At 37.2% G+C, this 20,951-nt stretch overlaps 1 protein-coding gene across 17 annotated transcripts in view; it reads left to right on the top strand.

Annotated features, from left to right (window-relative positions):
• Positions 1 to 20,951, top strand: part of SNCAIP (synuclein alpha interacting protein) — a 148,197-nt gene that overhangs the window by 104,928 nt on the left and 22,318 nt on the right. For 16 of the 17 annotated variants that reach the window (XM_035291020.3, XM_008991619.6, XM_035291021.3 and 13 more), the window contains 4 exons: positions 2,829 to 3,694; positions 5,322 to 5,501; positions 11,451 to 11,564; positions 20,086 to 20,211. In XM_035291020.3, coding sequence (XP_035146911.1) covers positions 2,829 to 3,694; positions 5,322 to 5,501; positions 11,451 to 11,564; positions 20,086 to 20,211 — 1,286 coding nt within the window. The remainder of the gene's footprint in view (positions 1 to 2,828; positions 3,695 to 5,321; positions 5,502 to 11,450; positions 11,565 to 20,085; positions 20,212 to 20,951) is intronic. The other variant, XM_078365826.1, reaches the window with a different exon arrangement.

Below are 20,951 nucleotides of genomic sequence, written 5' to 3'. Positions count from 1 at the left end.
ATCCGTTTTTTGTTACTGGGATTCCTTTTCTTGGCAATCAAGACATAGATGAGAAAACACAGATCTCACTCACAGCCTCAAAAAGAGTCATAGGTTTGAGGAAGGAGAGGGACAACAAGCCAAAATGGTGACGCTCCATCTTCAGTTTCTGGACTCTTCTGTGAAAAGACGTGTTTTCGTAAGAACCAGACAGAATTCATTTCCATAGAGCATTTTTAATGGCTCCTGTCAGAACAAAACAGCTGGGAAACATATGGTATCCATTTTCCTGTATCACTTGGAAAAAATTTCACATGTAAATAAAGCCAACATAAAAGAGTAGCCCTTTGAACCTACGACCTCATATAATACATAAATATATTGGTACAATGCATTCTTTGTATTGACCTACTAAGTTATGTGGCTTTAAAATTTTTTATTACATTCTGAGATGCCCATTTTCTAGAGGTTCCAAAGAAATCAAGGTAATCGGCAAAATATTAGCAAATATACCCAATAATAACAGTGTATCTCAGAAATGTCTATGAGTAAAATTTTTTCCCATTTTATTTAAAGATATGCAGAAAGTTGATGAATAAAATTAAAGGCATATTTACATCTTATAAACTCTATGTCCACTATCTCCTGCTGTTTTAATTAAATAAGTAACCATGTGTTCTTGAAAAGAGAAAGACTTGGCAGAATTTTCTGGCAGACATTAATTTTTCATGGCTTTATATTTTTAGAGAGAAAAGGTCATGTAAGAGATAGAAAACTTTTAAATTTATAAGAGACCAACTGGAATTAGTCTTTGCCTTTGCATATTTACATTTCATAAATAACTTTAGCAAATTGGGCTCTTACTGGTGATTATCACTCTGCTGAGTTTATTAACAGGGTTTTGTCCCCTGTGAAATTCAACTGTAAATCCCGCAGAAGGATGCACTTTGTGCATTTTAGAAGATTTAACGTGTTGTGCAAAGTGAGATTCAAATTCACATACTGGCATTTGTTAATTGTCTGATCTGTGCCAACCACTGTGTACAACAAGGAACTAGAGCCAACAAAAGGGAAGAAAAGCAACAGCCTAAGACCATCTAGATACCTTCCTTCCCCTCTGGAACATTCTCTTCCACATTACTTATTGGAGAGACTCCAGCCCTCCTTCCACAGCTTATCATAGTATTCTCTTCTTAGATTCTAAAATGCCAGGGCCAGAAAGGTCTGAGAAGTGGACTACGTAGTGCAGACCCTCTGAAACCTCATGCAAAATTGTGGTTGATTTAAGGAAAAGAACTCACTGATAGTTATATAGCATTCAGGCTCAGAGCACTCACTGTCATCCCCTTAGCTTGGTTCCAGAACTTCTCTGAATCCTTTTAGAACATATCCCAGCAGGAAAAAGAATGGCCAGTAGCTTAAATTTAGAGAACTTTAATGATGTATGTTCCACTTTCACCCCAAGAATCAGTCAAAGCCAGGGGCTATTGCAGAAGTTACAGACATGAGTATCCACCCATCTCATGTTCTTTTTTCCTTTGGTTGTGCCCGGTAGTGAAGAACACACACATACACATGCTTTTGGGATAAATCCTTCCCACTTGTTTTTCAGAAGAGAAGGGGTAGATGGAAGGTCCCTAGTTGAAGGGCATGCCCTGAAATCTCATCCTTTGATGAAGGATGATAGGAACTACATGGCAGGGAACTAGGAACCCATCAGTCAGTGGCCTGCACATTTCCAAGGGTGTGGGGTCATCTTTAACCTAGCAGGGGAGTGTCCCAGGGAGGAAACAGCATCATCATGGCTGAGGAGACTGTTGCTGCTCCATCTGCTTGCCCCAAGAGGAGGCACCAGGCAGCCTCTCATGCAGGGGTTAGTAGGAGAGATGGTTCTTCTTATCTTTCACCTCCAGGTGTTTCTGGCTATTTCACTTTCTACTCTATCGCAACCAGACACTTATCAAATGCAAACCAACACACTATCTTTTTCTAAATTTTGCACAGAAATTAGAAAACACTCTGCCTAACCCATTTTCTTTTCACAACTTTCTTCTCCTGTTTACTTCCAGCCTTCTCAACAATAAAAGGCAGTATGAATCTTAAAGAACATGTTCTGTTGTGAAGTCTTAGTACATTCTGTCACTGTGTCATATGTCAGAAAGCACCATGAAATGCTGCTGCATGACAGTTGACTAGGATCCTTTGACCAAGGTGGGCTTAACTCAACTATGTCTTGTCTGCCACAGTCTGTCAACTCCTGACCACTGCATTTCTTCCTAATCTTTCCATAATCCTCTTAGTGGTACACCTAAGGAGTCACTCAGGAGGTCATAGTTTGAATTTACTCAGTATTAAATAATTTGCCACTTCTTTACATGGAACTTCTTAAGCATTAAGGGTATATGTGGACATGCATGCTAATGTGTGTGCATGTGTGCACACATCCCTTTTCTCCCTAAATTAGTTTGGAAGTTTATTTAACACTGAAGATCTTATTTGGTAATCTTGTTTTTCAGGATGGTGACAAATATATAAATATTGCCAGGGAGGTAGATCTATGCAGGGAATAAACCTAAATACCTATCTGAGTTTGCTTCCCTGGCTGTTTGCTTTTACCATTATTACTACTTTAATTAATTTTGAGCCAGTATGTTATAACTTTCTTTTATCATTCACTGTTTTCCAGTGGTAAGTATGAATTTTTTATTCTATGGACATGCACTCTAAGTCATTCTCATATACAGAGCCTTAATTTGAACATAACTTGAATGAATCACATCTACCTAAATAGCCAAGATGTGTTCAGTATTCCAAATTAATAGTCTCCTATTTTAATTTTTAAAAAACAGTTTCTAGCTCTAGCTGGAATTGCGGCATCTCAACTCTTATTACAAACACACAGAAGCCCACAGGAATCGCTGATGTGTACAGTAAGTTCCGCCCAGTGAAGCGTGTTTCACCACTGAAACATCAGCCAGAGACTCTGGAAAACAATGAAAGTGATGACCAAAAGAACCAGAAAGTGGTTGAGTACCAGAAAGGGGGTGAGTCTGACCTGGGCCACCAGCCCGAGGATCTCAGCCCTGGAGATGGACTGGGCGGCCCACCAGGTAAGAACTCTGAGCCCAGCACACCACTGGGTGAACTGGAGCACTATGACCTTGACATGGATGAGATTCTGGATGTGCCTTATATTAAATCCAGTCAGCAGCTTGCCTCTTTTACCAAGGTAACTTCAGAAAAAAGAATTTTGGGCTTATGCACAAGCATCAATGGCCTTTCTGGCAAAGTCTGCTCTACAGGAAGTTCTGAGAACTCACCATCCAACATGGCACCATTTTGTGTTCTTTCTCCCTTGAAAAGCCCTCACTTGAGAAAAGCATCAGCTGTCATCCGCGATCAGCACAAGCTGTCCACTGAAGAACCCGAGATCTCACCTCCTCTGGTTAAATGTGGCTCTGCATATGAAAACCAGAGTAAAGACTTCCTAAACAAGACATTTAGTGATTCTCATGGTCGAAAAGTTGAGAAGACAACACCAGACTGCCAGCTCAGGGCCTTCCACTTGCAATCCTCAGCAGCAGAATCCAAACAAGAAGAGCAGGTCAGTAGCATGAACTGGCCCAGCTCCCAAAGCCCAGAAGAAAGAAGTGAGTATCTGAAAAAAGTAAAAAGCATCTTGAGCATTGTTAAAGAAGGACAGATCTCTCTCCTGGTAAGTATAATCTAGTTCAGTATACATGTCAATAGACTAGAGACTCGTTTTTTATCAGCTGCATTCATTAGTAACAGAATGATGCTGCATTTATTTTGGTTTTGACTTAATCCTTACTTGTGGCTTTAGTTGGGAGATGTGACCTTCTGAGTTTTAAAATAAGAAGTTATGAGGTTAATACAGGGAAAACAAATGTCTATAGAGTGAATGTTACTTCATTTTAACTTTGCATGAATTCAACTGAAAAGACTCTTAATCTCAAACAAAGAGAGCCCAGCACTTTCTTTAACTTGATTCTTAAGTCTTTCTTTTTGCTTTTCAAATGGTTCCCAATGCTCTCACACAGTTATTTGTGGGGATGTCAGTTCTTTGCTGATGGTGGACCTGCCAGATATGTGAACAGAGGGTCTTCTGTTTTGTCCTGATCATTATTCAGAAAAGTTGGACCAGGTTGTTTGAAAAGAATTTGCAGATAGAAGCTTACCCAAGAGCTTCATTGCCCTCTGACCCAGGTGGAGTTTTTACTTACTGCCAGCTCTGCATGTCTAGGGAGCATGAAGAAGCTTTTCCAAAGACTCTAGACACAGAGTAAAATGATGTAAGAAAAGTCTGTTCTGCTTAGGCTCAGAGAGAGCTAAACTGAAATAGCACTCCATCTGTCTACATTGTTCTTTTCTGCCTTCCAGACTCGGATCAAACAGTAGCAAGCCTGAGCTCATACTATGATACTAATTAAAGTCTCATTCAAGAAAATCATCACATCTTGGCAATGTGATTCTACTTAGGGTAAAGCCATGCATAGATAAGTACAGTGTACTTGCTCTATTATCACAAATGCTGTTGTGATAGGGTGGTAGAATTGAATAATTTTATGAAATAAAATAAAGTAGTACTTTTTTTCTCTCCTGAAAATGTCTTTTCCATTTTCCTGGCTCTTCCCCCTAATTCTCTTTGGTTCATTTTTTTCTTTTGTCCTTCTCATGTTTTCGTGTTTCCCAAATGCTAACAACACCTCTCAGTTCACCCAACAATTTCTATCAACTAGTTCACAGTCAAGGGACAAAACTCCACTAGAGGTGAGAAAGCCAAAGCCATGTAGCCTCCAGATACCCCCAGGAGTTTATTTGATGACGGCATCTAAAGGTACCTATGAGAGCACTAGTAGCAATAGTCGTCATGTAGTTCGCCAAAGCCAGTTCTCTGCAATTCAAGGCAAAATAAACAGGTGGAGACAAGTAGCTCATTCATTCAACAAACCTTAAACAGGGAATAAAACCCAGCCCCAGCCCTCAAGGACTTCATAATCAAGTCGGGGAGACAGACAGGGAACCCACCAAGTACTTTTAATGTCATTATAGTTGTTTAGAAAGCCAACTTGAAGCCTCCACAGCTCATTGGCCCTAGCCCTGTTGCCATGTCTCGTATGAAGATCTGTCTCTTGAGAACTCCTGTTCAAAGCATATTACAACAAAGAAATAATAGCAAGAAACTTTGACTTATTAGATCCTCAAGGCTGCCACCACAGCTTCTGTAAGCGCATTTCTTCTTTCCAGTTCCCAGAGAAAAACCCCACAGGGTCTTGCTGTGATTTATTGACTCAGATTTTCTAATCTTACTGTTTATACAGCCACACCTAGCTGCAGACAATCTAGACAAGATTCACGACGAAAATGGAAACAATCTATTACATATTGCGGCGTCACAGGGACACGCAGAGTGTCTGCAGCACCTCACTTCTTTGATGGGAGAAGACTGCCTCAATGAGCGCAACACTGAGAAGTTGACTCCAGCAGGCCTGGCCATTAAGGTGACTGGTTGGGGGCTGGAACCTCCACAGCTAGAAGTCAGATTTCTATGTTTTTGAGATTCCATGTGAGCTAAAGTGTTGGAAGGGAGAGAAGAGAGTGATTTGTCAAGCAGAGAGCAAATGAACATATTGCATTTAAGAGAGTTGTCATTTCAGTCACTAACTGTCTTGAGATTTTGAAACTAAATTCCCAGTTTTTGTCAATCTGCTACTAAAGAGAAAGGAGAATGATAGGTTGTGGTTCTAAGAACTTTTGCTATTCATAGGGATCGCAGTTTAGCTTCTTAACCACACCTGGATCTATCAGAGACTGTCATTTCTTCCTAATATGAGAATAATGAGCAGGACAAATAGGGGAAGGTATGTTTTAAGGATGCTAGCACTCAGGAGTATTTCAGATAACAAAGTGGGCTCTTAACAGATCACATCTGCAGTTTTAGTGTCTTTAGTATTAAGAATGTTTTAGAATATCAGTGCCAAATTTGAGTTTAGCTCTTGCAGAGCACCGTATGCTGTCAAAAACTACACAAATTATTGTTGACTAGGATACAGTTAAAAACTAGAAACTGTGAGACAAGAAAACATGGACTTTTATAGCACTGCAGCAAGTGCCTCTGCAAAATAGAATACATCACTAGAAGATTAGCTATTCAGCTAAAATTACTTTTAAGATCCTTGGCAAATAAATGTAGAATTCAATCATATTTATTAAAAAGCCAGAAGTGACATTCAGGGGAATATAATGCATCTTGCAGTTTTGTGTATGTACTTAGCTTTACATAATAGTTGTGTCTTCTAAAAGCTGAATAATTGTAATTTTTATAAATGGAATTATGTTGAAATTGATGAGGGGAATTTATTAGAGAAACCTACATGTGAATTCACTAAAGAATGTTACATTTAAAAAATAATCAACTGCTGTTCTACCTTAATGTATCTTTTATGCAAACATGGTTTGTTTTTAATTTGATCATTCAGCCAAGTTTTATACATTAAAAATAATTTCTAATTAATTTTGCTCAGTTAAGCAAATTAATAAGATAATCTTCAAATCTATCATAGAAAATAATTTTTTCAATAAAATAAATCTATGACCCTAGTGGGTATCATTTTCCTTTGGTTATAACTGATAAGATGATGAATTAAGAACTAAACTGCAGGCAACTATCATGAAGAAAGATAAGCAAATGTAAAGTCAAGCTTTAATATAGTTGAGCTTAACAAAGTGTACCAAGTTTACCAGGTACTGTGTTCAGTGCTGACAATACAAATTTGTATAAGTCATAGTGTCTACTTTTAAGGAACTAATAGCTGGTGGATGAGACTGGTAAGTTGTCAGTAACACAAGTACAGGATGGCAAATTTGGGTTATAGTCCTGTGAGAGTCCTGAATACATCAATGAGTATGTGTCAGTGCTGAATAAAATATTCTTGCAGTGTCAATGAGGGCTGAGATTTGTCTTGCTGTTTTCTTGTTTATAAAATACAGTTCTTATTAGTCTTCCTAATGGTAGATTACTGAATACCTCCAAATTATATAGGTAGATGAAAACAATTTTTTCTTAATTTATATGCCTTAGGGCTTCTTTTGATAGATTAAAAATCTCTGAGTAGAAGGTACATAAGAAACTTCATGGGCATTACACCAATCTTCAGCATAAACACCTTCTGTGATATCCATAATAAGTTTCAATTCATTCTTATATTCCTGCAGTCAATATAAGATTGCCATCATAAAATCAGTGTATGAGCAGTTTTTCTTCATTTTAATGAAAAAGATTTCAAACCCATAAGATTCAACAGCTTTTACAGATTTGAGCCCTCGGGCTTTTCGTACTTTACTTCCAGACAATGATTCAACTGTTCTGTTCCTTTATTCTGGAATTTACAAAAGCAGTAAACAGAAATATTTTATAATAAGTGCTACCCTCTTTAGAAATCTGTCCTGACACATATTTTTGTCTCAGTCCATTCAGTGTATTTTGATGAACATTGATGACGTTGAGAGAGTTCTAAGGAGTCATTTGGTTTTAGGACCTTGTTTTGAACACCAGTAACCAACTAGTGGTGTTTCACCTCATTAAGCACAGTTCGGAGGGCCCTGCTGTCATGAAAGACAAAGTTGATACAAATGGACAGAAGTTGCTAAGATAATATGACTTGGCTGACAGAAAGCAGAGTTAGGGATAAGGTATCAAATTGAAAGATTACTTGAGAACAGGGGCTTTGAAGTCATACCAGGGCTTAAGAACATCTCTCCCTCTCTATTAAACTTCTGGAATGGAACATAATAAATTCTGCCAGTTACAAGCAGAATTTATTGACTACTTCTGGGATGCCAAGAGTAGATACTGTGGGAGTTCAGGATATTATTGAGTTTTCTTTAGAAATGATTAGGCAAAGTAATTGGAAAGAAAATACTTCTAAAAGGTGAGAGCTGTCTGTTTTCTAAAATGGGACAGCAGAAGAAATTATTTTAAGACTTAAACAGTCTTGGAATGAAATAATCTTAATTCCCTTTTAATTTCTCATTCAATCCTTTGAAGCAAAGTGTCCATCCGGGAATAACATGACTTCAAATACATAACGTTATACTCCCTTTTAACATACAGTGAGTGACCCCAGGCCCATAGACTTTGGCAGGCAAAAGTCTCCCACTAGAATTGTTTGTTTGTTTCTTAGTATGTATATTTATGGCAAGTAATACTTGTTTCAAACTTGCAGTAGTGATATAATATTTCCTTCTGCCTTTCTAACAAGATTTTACTTATTTTAAATGTTGCCTCCTTGAATAACTAGACCTAACAGACATCTAATCGAACACTACCCAACAATAGCAGAAAACACATTCTTGTCAAGTACACATGAAACAGTCTTCAGGATAGACCATATGTTAGGCTATGAAATAAGTCTCGATAAGTTTTAAAGGATTGAAATACAAAGTTGTGTCCTTCAATCATAATAGAATGCAATTAGAAATCAATAACGAAAGGAAATTTTGGATGTTCAGAAATATATAGAATTACATGTCAAAATAAATCAATGTATTAAGAAATCACAAGGAAAATTTGTAGATGAATGAAAATGAAAACATAACATACCAACACTTACAAGATGCAACTAAAGCAGCACTTAGAGGGAGACTGGTAGCTGTAAATGCCTCTATTAAAAGAGGAGGAGAGAGAAGTGGGGAGGAGAAAGACCTCAAATTAATAGCCTAATCTTCCACCCTAGAAAACTAGAAAAAGAAGAGCAAACTAAATCCAAAGCAAGCAGAAGAAAGGAAATAATAAAAATTAGAGTAAAAAGAAATAAAATGAATAACAGAAAAAATAATAGAGAAAAATCAACAAAATAACATTTAGGTCTATGAAAATATTTTTTAAAATTGATGATGAATGTAAAATTAAGGTAAACTGACCAAAAAAGAAAGAAAGAAAGAAAGAAACCAGTAGAGAGAAGACCTACATTACTAACATCAGAAATCAGAAATGTTCCCTTATATTTCTGTGTTCTGTGTAAATACCAATTTACTTAAACTGTCTTGCCTAGTAAGTGATCAGTATGGTTTCTATTCCTTTCCTTCATTTAGAGGATATGAAGCATATTGTATTAGCGTGTTGTCTTTTTGTTTTTAATCCTGGTAGGAAATATTTGGCATGCTCAAATTGTGAAATTTAGGGAAAGTCTGTAATTAAGGGATTATACATAAAAGGATAATTGAGGGCAAGGGAGTTCGTAAAGGAAAATGCAGTATCCTGGGTTCTCTAATAATGAGGACACAGTTACCTCCTTGGGAAACTGAGAAAGGGAAAGGGGTGGTTATAAGATAAGAGATAGAGAAGGCTGAATACAAAGGACTGGCTTACTTTTGAACTTTTTAAGGGATTCAGCTGGCCAATGGCAACCCCATAGAGGGGGCCTCAAATTCACTTCCTTTCCTGATCTGCCACTGCTCTCCATCAACCAGATCCAGCCAGAGGGGCAGGGAGCCAACTCATGCAGACCAACCTCCCAGGGAAAATACCTCAAGAGAATAGAATCTGCATGTAAATAGTTGGGAGTTCTATTATCCAAATGGAATAAAATGAAGAATGAGTAGATTACCTCATTGTCTTTCTTTCAGAATAGATTTTTACCCTTGAGCAGTTAAATGACAGAATTCTAAAATAAAGAGAAAATAATTCTATTCTACTAATTTAAATGCTACCCTCAGTGAAGCCTCGTCTGGCTCCCTGCCAACCATACCTCTTTTCTCTTGGGCTAAGATCCCACAAGCTGCAAGCTAGGAAGGCGGCTGAATGTTCCATTTGTCTGACAGAGTCATTGTGAGAAACTAACAGAGCTTTCTAACAGAAGGTAACAAGTATTGTGTGCTTAGTAAGTTTACATGATTTATCTCATTTTATCTTCATGGTAACTCTGTGAGGTAGTTACTATTATCCCTGCTATTTCACTATTTCACAGATAAGAAAATTGAGTATCAGAGAGATAAAGTAACTTGTCTGTGGTCTTGTTACTAAGTGGCAGATTAAGATTTAAATCCATGCCAGAATCTGGGTTTTAATCACTAGGAGATCTATATCTACATCGATATCCATATCTATAAGTAGTAGGGAATGTTTTCTACAGATATGTATGGTATATCTGTATTCTACAGATATATATTGTAGCTATTTACATGCCTTGACTGCTTTTTGAAAGAAGTTTAAGATTCTCAAAAATTATGAGAAATGTTTTAAAAAGTATGACAGTTAAAAATCCTCACAAAAGACTGTAAGAAATTCCTACTCTTTTTCCTGCTTACTTTTACTTGATCCTAAAGATCATGAGGGTTGGTTTCCTTAAAAATGTAAAAGTTGAGGATATTTTACTTTCTGTTTCCATAGTTATATTATTTGTGTATAATAAATCATAATTTCCCTTTTTAAAATTTTTTAATATTTTACTATTTACCTGATCCCTTATTAAAAATTTTAATTTTAAATATTTGTTTACTGATTTTTCTTTAACAAATATGATTCTTTGGGGATTGGAAGACAGTTGTATATCTTATGAAGTTTAATTGAAGAATACTGATTAACTGTACCATGTGTTGGCTTGGTTTTGGAAATACTAAAATGCTCAGATGATGCTAGTGGTGATGTAAAGTGCGCACTCACTTTAAATACTAATGTGATGGCTTTTTATTAAGTCAAATATATAGCTGCCATGCAACTCAGAAATTTCAGTGTTTACCCAGGAGAAAGAAAAGCATTTATTCACAAAAAAAATATTCATAGCAAGTTTATTTATAATATCCCTCAAGTGGAAACAATCCACATGTCTATCAATAAGTTTTGGGATAGATAAATTGTGGTATAATTCTACAGTGAAATACTTCTCAGCAATAGGAAAAGAATAAATTACTTATACAAGCAGTAGCTTGGATGAATCCCAAAGGCCTGCTGTATAAAAGAAGCCAGACACAAGACTACATACACTAATCTCCTGTGACAGAAGTCTCATCAGTAGTTGTCTGGGACAAAGGTGATGTAGGTGAGAACCACAGAATACTAGAATACTTTTGGGGGTGATGGAAATGTTCTTTGTCTTGATTGAAGTTGTAGTAACAGAAGTATACATACTTGTCAAAACACATCAAACCATATACTTTAAAAGATTATATTTTATAGTGTGCAAATTATACCTTACTAAAGTGAGTTTAAAATAACTGATTACAATTATGAAAATGAACTTAAATAAAAATTCTGCAATTGATTTAGACCCAACTCCACAGATCAGGAATATAATATAATACATTATATCTTTAAAAGATAGATAAATTAAGCCAGATATAAATGCCAAAATTTGTATGATTTCTTTCCTTGGTAAAATTCCTATCTTTTATGTATTTTGCAAACCTGAATTACCTTGAATTTGTGTCTCTCTTTCTTTTTTAAAATCTAGAATGGTCAGTTGGAGTGTGTACGCTGGATGGTGAGCGAAACAGAAGCCATTGCAGAACTGAGTTGTTCTAAGGATTTTCCAAGCCTCATTCATTATGCAGGTTGCTATGGCCAGGTATGAAGATTTTTTTTTTAAGTATCTTCCCTTTGTGTACCATATCATCTTACTGCTGTTTTGTTATTAGCCCTTCAAAATCCAAACATAAGAAATCATCAAAAATGTATCCAAAGATATATAACCAATGATATTTGTTGTTGTTTTTTAAAATAATCAAAAAAGTTTGCAACAACCTAAATAAATATTCCATGGCAGATACTGGATAATTAGGCTACATCCACTGATGGCATTTTATGAGAAAATGTTCATTATGTAGTACTAAATAAATATGTATGATACAAAACTGATCCTATAATTTAGTACCAAATTTGCATTTTGGAGATAAAGAGAAATAGAAAATAGTACTAAAAAAGATTGTGTCACAATATATGTGTAGTAGTTATCACTCAGAGTAGAAGTACAAGTGGCTTGTTTTCTATTTTTAAAATTTTTCAGTATTTTCCAAATTTGTTACAATAAAAACATTTAATATTTATCAAAAGGAACAACAGTACATTTTCTTGAACCCAAAGTTGAAAGGAAAATCTTTTTAAGACATTAATCAAGGCAGTCTCATTCAATTAAAGATGAATAAGCACATTAACTAGATGGCTCTGAGTTGCAATCAATTTTCACATTAAGAATTCCCAACATTAATTAGTGTACACATATCACAATCAAGTGTATGCAGTTAAAAAAAATTCCTACCTCCTTTTGCAGAATGTGACTGTAAATTACCTTTTTAAAAAATTGGAACCACAAAATATCAATCTCAGTCTTAAAAATAATAGTACTATGTTAAAATAGATTTAATTGTATTTGAGGCAAAGAAAATGTATTTAACTGTATCCTCTTTAGCTTCATAAACTCTCCCAGTAGAAGTAAACTGTGGTATTGTCAACAAGAGATTATGCTGTTCCAACTATGACAATCTCAAGTTCAAAAAGTAGACAAGAATATTACTACAGTCTTTCTTTAGTGGGAGTCATGCTTAGGGATAGTTTATTTTGCTCTATGGTAACTTCTGCTTGTGTGTGTGTGTGTGTGTGTGTGTATTATATGTATTATATAAAAGCGTGTTTTTATATACTATATATACATGTAAAATGTTTCCTATATATGTGGCACCATGCCATTGGATTTTTGTGTGCATTATCTGATTGATTCCTCAAAACAACCCTATGAGACCTTGTTGTTTTTATCCCCATTCCATAGATGAGGAGACTGAAGAAAGAGAGTGAAATGACTTGTACATGATCTAATGGCTAGTAAGAGCACCAAGTAGACTTCAACTCAGGTGCTCTCACTTCATTCAGGACCAGATCCTGCTTTGTCCCCATTTGTACTGAAAATGTATGAAATTGTTTGTAGGGGCACTGATATAGCTGAAGACGACTTTTTGCAATTTTATCTAAGAATACATTATGGTATTTGGAATGCTTCACATAACTCATTGAAGAAATTTTCAACTGTACCAAGTTTACGCAATGGAGAAAGGAGCAGGCCCAAGATTAAAATTTGTAAAAGCCACTGTCTTTGAAATATTGTACTTACTCTGTGTTCTTTGTACATTGCAGTTACTAGTCCCCATCCACAGTGTCCTGGAAACAATGAATACTAGTTAATAAGGCATGACATAAAGGTGCAATTTTTTGCTTCTGCAGATGCTCCCCAACTTACAATGGTTCAACTTACAATTTTTTGACGTTACAGTGCTGTGAAAGAGATACACATTCAGTAGAAACCACATGTCAAGTTGGAATTTTGATCATTTCCCAGGCTAATGATATGCAGTACAATATTCTCTTGCAATGCTGGGTCGTGGCAGACACATCTCCCAACAGCCACATGATCTCAAGGTTAAACAACCAATACCCTACAGTGTATTAAATGCATTTTCAACTTAACAGTGTTTTCAAATTAGGATGGGTTTATCCATCCATAACCCATTGTAAGTCAAAGAACATCTATACTGGAAAAGGAGAGAAGAGGATTGTCAAATGACCAGAAGAACTTGATCACTACTCATCTTCCTAATCATTTTCAATCTAAAAGAGAATTTTGTTCAATTGTGTGAATAGTTATTTTGTGTCCCCGATTTCATTTGCTTATATTTAAGCCTAAAAAGGAATTTTAAGTATCAGTAGAAAGGCTGTCCACACTTTTGGTGGAGCTTGCCAAAGAAAAGGAGGAAAGGTTTGCACGGCTGTTCTGAGACTCTAAGTAAATTATCGGGCATTCGGCATTCTTTGTCTTGGGAAATGTTGATTATATATGCCAGTTTCTTTTTTCAGCTCTCACAGCAGGTTTCTCATAATTTTGAAGCTATTGGGACTGAACAAAATAAAGTGCCCTTTTTCTGGGACTGGTTGGGTCACAGTGTAACTTATTTGGTGGGACTAGAGGAAAATACGGAAATTCGTGACCTGTTTGAAGAGCTGTGTCAAATGTTTGCTTCATGCTAGTATCAATCTTCAGGTTGTTATTTCAAGATGATAAGTATTTTTTATGACCTAAAATACAGCTCTGAGGGGGGCAGTCCAGCAGCACCCTTAGGAGATCATTTTTACCCAAGTGGAAAATATAGAAGCCCATTAAAACTGCAAATTCTGTCCAGCCATCCTGCATCCGCCACAGCCACTTATGTAACAGATAACCTGTGGAGATTCTAAACTTGGAACCATTACAAGCCTAATATTTTCACAAGGAAGACTGTTATTGAACAGTTTTCTAATGGATTCAGCACATGCAAGTTTTTCTACATCCAGCAGGCATTTGAGTGTGTCCCGGCTTTGTTTCTTTGGTAAATGCCTCTGGAAAGGATAGTAGGAAAATTCCTCTCGGTTTGTTTTAGTCGCTCTCTGCCCTTCAGTTAGATTCCTAAAGAATGGGCTCCATGTGACTCCCAATTTGTGTCCTTTTGCTTGTAAAAATTACCTTTAAAGACTCTAGTACTGCAAGGTAGCCAGCAGTTTTTAGTGGTCTCCTGGAGTGATAGATCCCTGGGTAATAGAAATTGATTTTCTTCATCTTGACACATGAAGTCTCAGAGGGTGCAATTATTTCATTGCCTGACTGTACCTAGCAGAACTAGCCACAGGGAATGTGAAGATGGAAGCCTCAGCAGGGACACCCAAGGAATAAGCAGGGAGTGTCCTCGGATAAGCCTGCTTTGCTGTCCCTTGAGAAAGATGTCACTGGCAAAACAATTGAAATGGAATTATCTCAATTCAAAGCTACTGCCTGTGTAACTTGGGCTGTTTTATTCAAACATGAAGGTTCAGTTTGTCTAGTCCAGGCTCTCTCAGCACAGCTTCCTGCCCTCCACTGCTTGGAAGCCTCTGCCTGTTCTGCATTGGTCATTAGTCCAGTGGGCTCTTCCTGCTCTGCTTTGATCATTAGTCTAGTGGGCTCTATGTCACTTTCAACATCAAACCTGTGGTTCCTTTTGTTTCTGAATCATTCATGTGACTTTTAGGCAGGAGATTCTTCCACAAAAACAACCTGCATCATGACATGGAACATTTATTAAGAGCACCTTTGCCTATACTGTAGTTATTATTCTCCGCTTTAAATGTTTGCCTTGATACAGATTATTTTTAAGCACACTTTTTGAAAAAATAAAAGACTCAGCAATTCTTGCAAGTCATCGTGAGCAGTGGTAGACATGCTGGTGAGGGGGGTGTTCCCACAGGCTGTATTATTGTTTTTCCACAATTTACTTTAAAAAGAAAAAATATTCCCCTGCCTTTATTGTTTTACTGTCATAGGGAAGTAAGTCAACAGTACTGAAAGTGCTGCGATTGCAGATGAAAGCAAAATAGAAAAGTCTTTGGTTAGCATGCATATCCATGTGTTCTCCAAGTTCTGATCTTGACAGAGCATAACTGACACAGAGCCCCACAAACCCACAGACTGACAGGCAGTTAACTGTGATTTCTTTGACTCAAGGGGCACAAAGGAAGCATGTCCTTTACGGAGTCAGGGGTCATGAGGGGATGAGCAACTGGGGATATCCATACTCAAAAGACAGAAAACAGTCATGAAGAACATTGGTTCATATGGCAAGCTGTCTCCATTGTCATCCTAACCTTACCACTTACTAGTTCAATGGGTTAGATATTTTAATTTTCTTTTTAAAAAAAGAGAAAAAATAAAAGAATAGGTCTCCCTTGACCTCAGTTTCTTCATCTATAGAATGGAGATAATAGAACCTTCCTCACAATGTTGATCTGAGGACTAAGTGAGAAAAGCCACATTGCCCAACACATAGTAGGCACTGAATGAATGTTGGCTTTTATGACTGTTGAATCTCCTCCAGCTTATTGTTTGTATTTCTGTCAGTATTATTCAGTTTACTTATTTTACCATTAGTAATATATAGGAGAAACTTGCCACGGAATTATTAAGGCCATAATCTGTTTAATCCATTCTTAGATGCACTTTATTTCACTTTTTACCATCTTTTGATTCTACATATATCTTTTAACACATGACATTATAAAATCCTTGCTGACTTTTATTTTTTACTTTTTTACATCTCAAAAACGGGAAGAAATCTTGTAATAGTTTGCTTATTAGATTTGATAATCTATGATCACAAAGCTAACCCCTTTAAAACATGGATTGCCACACAATATAGAAATTTTATTTATACCAGCCATAAACCTGTGACATACTTCTCAGTTACATTTTTTATTAGAATTTGTCCAGCAAATCTCATAAATCACATGAGATAATTGCCTCTTTAAACAACTTGCATGGCCCTTAGGAACACATAAAACACAACATTAAAGCAGGTTACAAAAACAGCAGGAAATCCCCAGAAGAGGAAACTGCTGAGGGAAACTACATGAGAGAAGTGTTCAGTCAATAGATGAAGGCTGAGTGGATAGATGGCTATTTGGGTAGATGATGAAATGTAAGTTGGAGAGGCATTTTGTGAAACAAATGCTATAGAAATCTGTATCCATTTGACTTCCTTAGATACTCTCTGAAAGCAATACTTATGGGAAAATGAAAGCCTGAAGTTACATCCATCCTTTAACATCTCCTGAGTTTGACACCCACACCGAGAGAACACATACAAAAGGGCTAAGAGGGGAGGGGGACACCATTACACATATACCTAATACACATTCACATTAACAAATGCCTTCTTAGCAGGAGAAAATAGCCATATTTGTTTCATCCTTAGGAGGTATTTTCAGATAATCACTTTGAATTGTAGGACTGTGCATCTCAACAGGCATGGTCCCCAGAATCAGGGCAGGATTTATCTATGAGCAAATATTAAATATGTTTTTTACCAAAACCAGGGACTCTAGCCATCTCCATATCCCCCTCAAAAACCCTAAATATTTGTTATTAGAAGACCAGGTATATAGTGAACCCGTCATTTTGGGGGGTACTTCTCTGCATGGTATAATGGGAGATTTTGGTTTCCATATCATATCTCAGTGGACAAGCCAATTGTACTTTATTTTAAATTCTTATGCTTACTCTTAAATTGTTTAATATAGAACAAAAGACTGGATTTGAGGCACTAGGCGAAGCCTGTCTTGTTATGAACAATCAAATAATGGTTCTTGCTAGAATCTTTAATTGTAAGGAAGAAGAGTTATCCATGCCTTCATAGGAAGGGAAAGCAGGTTATTGTAACAATACAGATTGAACCTGACTTGGAGAGCCCTTAGAAGCCAAGGCAACTTTTGGCTAACACAGACCATGTGTGCGTCTTGTTGTCCCAGATTATCAAGCCCCTGAAAAGTCCAAGGTCCCAGACTCTCCCCAAGATTTCCACAATGGAAACATTCCTACTCTTATGAAGTGCAATATTCCATTGCCTATAAATAACCCCACTACTAAAACTAAAGCACTGTGATTTTAATAAAGAGCATTTTTTTGTGTGTGTGGAATAGACAAACCCACCATAATATTGGGCCTGAAAATCTGGAATTACTTCTAACAAGAAGATACATGTAAAACAATTCTCAATATCTTGAACTCCTCTGAGCTTTATTTGCTAAAGAAAGAAGTCGCTAGAATATCTAAGAATATGGCAGGTCCTTGAATTAACCTTGTTTCTTTCAACATCATCTTCCTATGATGTTGGGGAGAAGAAAAAAAAAACATTCCCAGCCAAGGCCACTGTCTGTGTGGAGTTCGCTGATTCTCCACATCTCTGCATGGGTTTTCTCTGGATACTCCAGTTTCTCTTCACATCCCAACGATGTGCACGTTAGGTGAATTGGTGTGTCTCAGTTGTCCCAGCGTGAGTGAATGTGTGTGGCTGTGAATGCACCCTGTGTTAGGGTGCTGTCCTGTCCAGGGATTGTTCCTGCCTTGTGTTCTGAACTGCCAGGGTGGGCTCCAGCCACCCACAACCCTGAACTAGAATGATCAGATAAATAATTATCTTGTTTTTATTAGTCTTTCTTAAATGTATAGCTCACATTTATCTCAGTATTTCACTTTAGAAGTATTTGGTCTTTATTTAGAAGTTTGGTGCTGTTTTTGTGACCAGAAATATGTTAACTAAACTCTTGTTTATGTCGATTGACCTATGGTAAAATTAGTTTCATTATACTTCATTTTGCTTAAAGTTGCAGTTTCCAAGAACCTGAACCTGGCATCAGATGAGGACTTGCTGTATATTATTATCCTCTCCCTCAGTTTTCTGACTTATAAAATAAGGCTTTTTGAATTGGATGATTCTTTGAAATTTCTCCCCTTCACATTTTTAAGAGTCCATAATTTGATATCATGAAGCAAACCAAATTACCACAAGCTTGAGACTGACCCGTTAAGGATGACTTGTTCTGCCTATGATGGGGCCATCTTTTTCACTGGTAGAGGCACCATAACCTGTCCTCTTGCAGCCTCCATGTCTGAGCTATTAACCTCAACCAGTTGGTTATGACTTTTATCCTGAGATACTTCCATTCATCCAGATTTTTAAGGAGTTAAGATCACATGGTATAATCATCTATGTCCAATTAAAAGTAAGCCAGTATCTTCCCCCTACCTAATTAGAAAAAAACAAAGGAACGGCTTTTACCTTAGGCAAATGAAACATCACCTGTTCTGGTCCAAACATCGGCTCCAATTTTCTCTAGATTTGCCTTTGAAGAAGAGGGCTAAGCACAGCAGCACATCCTTATCCAGCTTATAACTCCCAGCCATAGCGCCAGGCTCTGCCTCTACCTCATTCTCTAGGGACTCTTGAGGGTTTCAGTTTCCACAAGGTCTGTCTGCTTTTGCAGTTAACACTCACCCTGCTTTGCACCAACATAGATTACATTGTTCTCACCACGCTCTTTAGGGGTTTTACTCTCTGGTGCTCATTTAGAAAAAGAGTGATGCGAATGTTCAGTCTGTCCCTTATGTCACAGATGCCTTCATAAACAGCACCTTGTTCCCCCGCATAAGGGTTGAAACATTAAAGGATTTGGCTGTTTTTATCCCACATTCCTTTAGCAGATTAGTTGGCATGTTCAGAAGATGAAGGCAAATTTAATCCAGAAAAGTATAAAAGTTCATGACCAGTCCAAGCAAATAACTGGAAAAAAATCCTTTAAAAGGCTAAGAAGAAAGAAGTTCAAGGCTATTTCAAACACATGATCATCTTTTTAAATGTCAAATTCCACCCACTAAACTTCATGCTGTTGTTTTTACCACTCTCATATTTTTTTAACTTTATATTTAATTCTTCTATTTTAAAACAGTGAAATCCCATCCCCCTGCTTTCTCCAAAGGCCAAGCATAACATGAAAATACCACAGAACACTCAGTGGGTAAAATGCAAACAGATTATGACAACACATACTGTGACTGCTCTATGTCTTTGCTTTTGAAAGGTTTGTGTTCCAAGCTTTTGGTCCCCTTCCTTTAACATGAAAGAAGAGAAATCTTTACCTTAAGATACCAGCAACACCACCAACACTTGGTCAGAAAAATCAGAAGTGTCCTGGTTTTCAATCAGGTTATCTTACACTTGGCAATTTAAGGTATGACCTGTTTTTATAAGCCTGTTGATTGCAGGAAGTATGGATTACGAAGGCATGGTTGAAGAATTATAAACTTAAAAATAGAAACTAGTTCTCAGTAATCCAAGGTTTGATGCTAATATTCTTGAAGTCTCCAGGCAGTATAACACAGCAGCAAGAATATTGCCTTGGGAGCCTTGGAATCAAAAGACATGGATTCTAGCTCCAACCTTGGATCTGTCTAGCTGTGTGCCTTTGACGAGGCGCTCAAACTTACTGCCAACCTGTTTTCCTATCTGTAGAATAAATAAGTAAAACAAGAGCACTTCCAAAAAAACTTCCTGCTCTTAAAATTCTCCATGTTGTCCTTTTTCATTCATTTCAGTCAGAAATTCAGGATTTCCAATTAATACTGAATGAGAATTTTCTCTTGCTACGGTAAGCTTGGTTTTTACCTAAGCTTCACAAATTAGAGTATTGTTTTCCTCTGTATTTTTATCTGACTTCTCTACAAGATATTACATGAATTCCAACTGTCTTTGTGTTTATAGGAAAAGATTCTTCTATGGCTTCTTCAGTTTATGCAAGAACAAGGCATCTCGTTGGATGAAGTAGACCAGGATGGCAACAGTGCTGTCCACGTAGCCTCACAGCATGGCTACCTTGGGTGCATACAGGTACACAGGCCTTGCTATTTTGCAAAGAGAAATGAGTGCATCAAGTATTAAAGAAAACATTGAAATTCCGTTCACTAGGAGAATGTCTGAATTAATTCACCTTTTGTATGGTCGTAGACAATAAGGAATTATTACTCTATTTGTATTTCAAGAAATCCACACAAATGTAGGCATAAATATCTCTAAATTTTCTCTTTGAGTATCCCAGGCTGTTGAAAGGGACTTTTCCTGCTCCCTTAACACTGCTCTAAAGCCCCAGTGCTGAGGAAAATAGACATTAAATATCCCATATTCTCAAAACACCAGAGAAACCACCACCAGGCAGACACCCCTGTCTCTCCAGTGCAGGCTGCTCTTGCCCTCACGAGTAAATCTCACTCTCCCAGGTATATGAAGAGCAAAACAGATTTTTCAGGAATGGATTAGAATTCTTTGTGGTGGGGGGGCAGGCTAGAGACAGAATGTTGTGGTTCCCCCTCTCTCTGTAGTAGGACTGAGCTCCTCAAAGGTATTCAAAAGGTCCAGAATTGGTTGGGGGTAGATTTATATATTAATCCTCTCAGCCCTTGGGCATGCTAACCAGTGCCTTGATTGGCCAACCACTGCACCCAACAGCCTCAAGTAGCCTTATCGTTTTAGCCTAACTTGCCTTCCAAATATTGTCACGTCCAGTGTGTACAATAATGTCAAAAAGTTGGGGAGCAGAGCCACAGGAGAGGGGAAGGAGGTTCGTCCCCCTG

The sequence above is a fragment of the Callithrix jacchus genome, chromosome 2, assembly GCF_049354715.1.
Source record: "Callithrix jacchus isolate 240 chromosome 2, calJac240_pri, whole genome shotgun sequence".
In the NCBI taxonomy this organism is placed as follows: Eukaryota; Metazoa; Chordata; class Mammalia; order Primates; family Cebidae; genus Callithrix; species Callithrix jacchus.
Note: the sequence above shows the minus strand (reverse complement) of the source record. Positions and strands in the feature narration are given on the sequence as shown.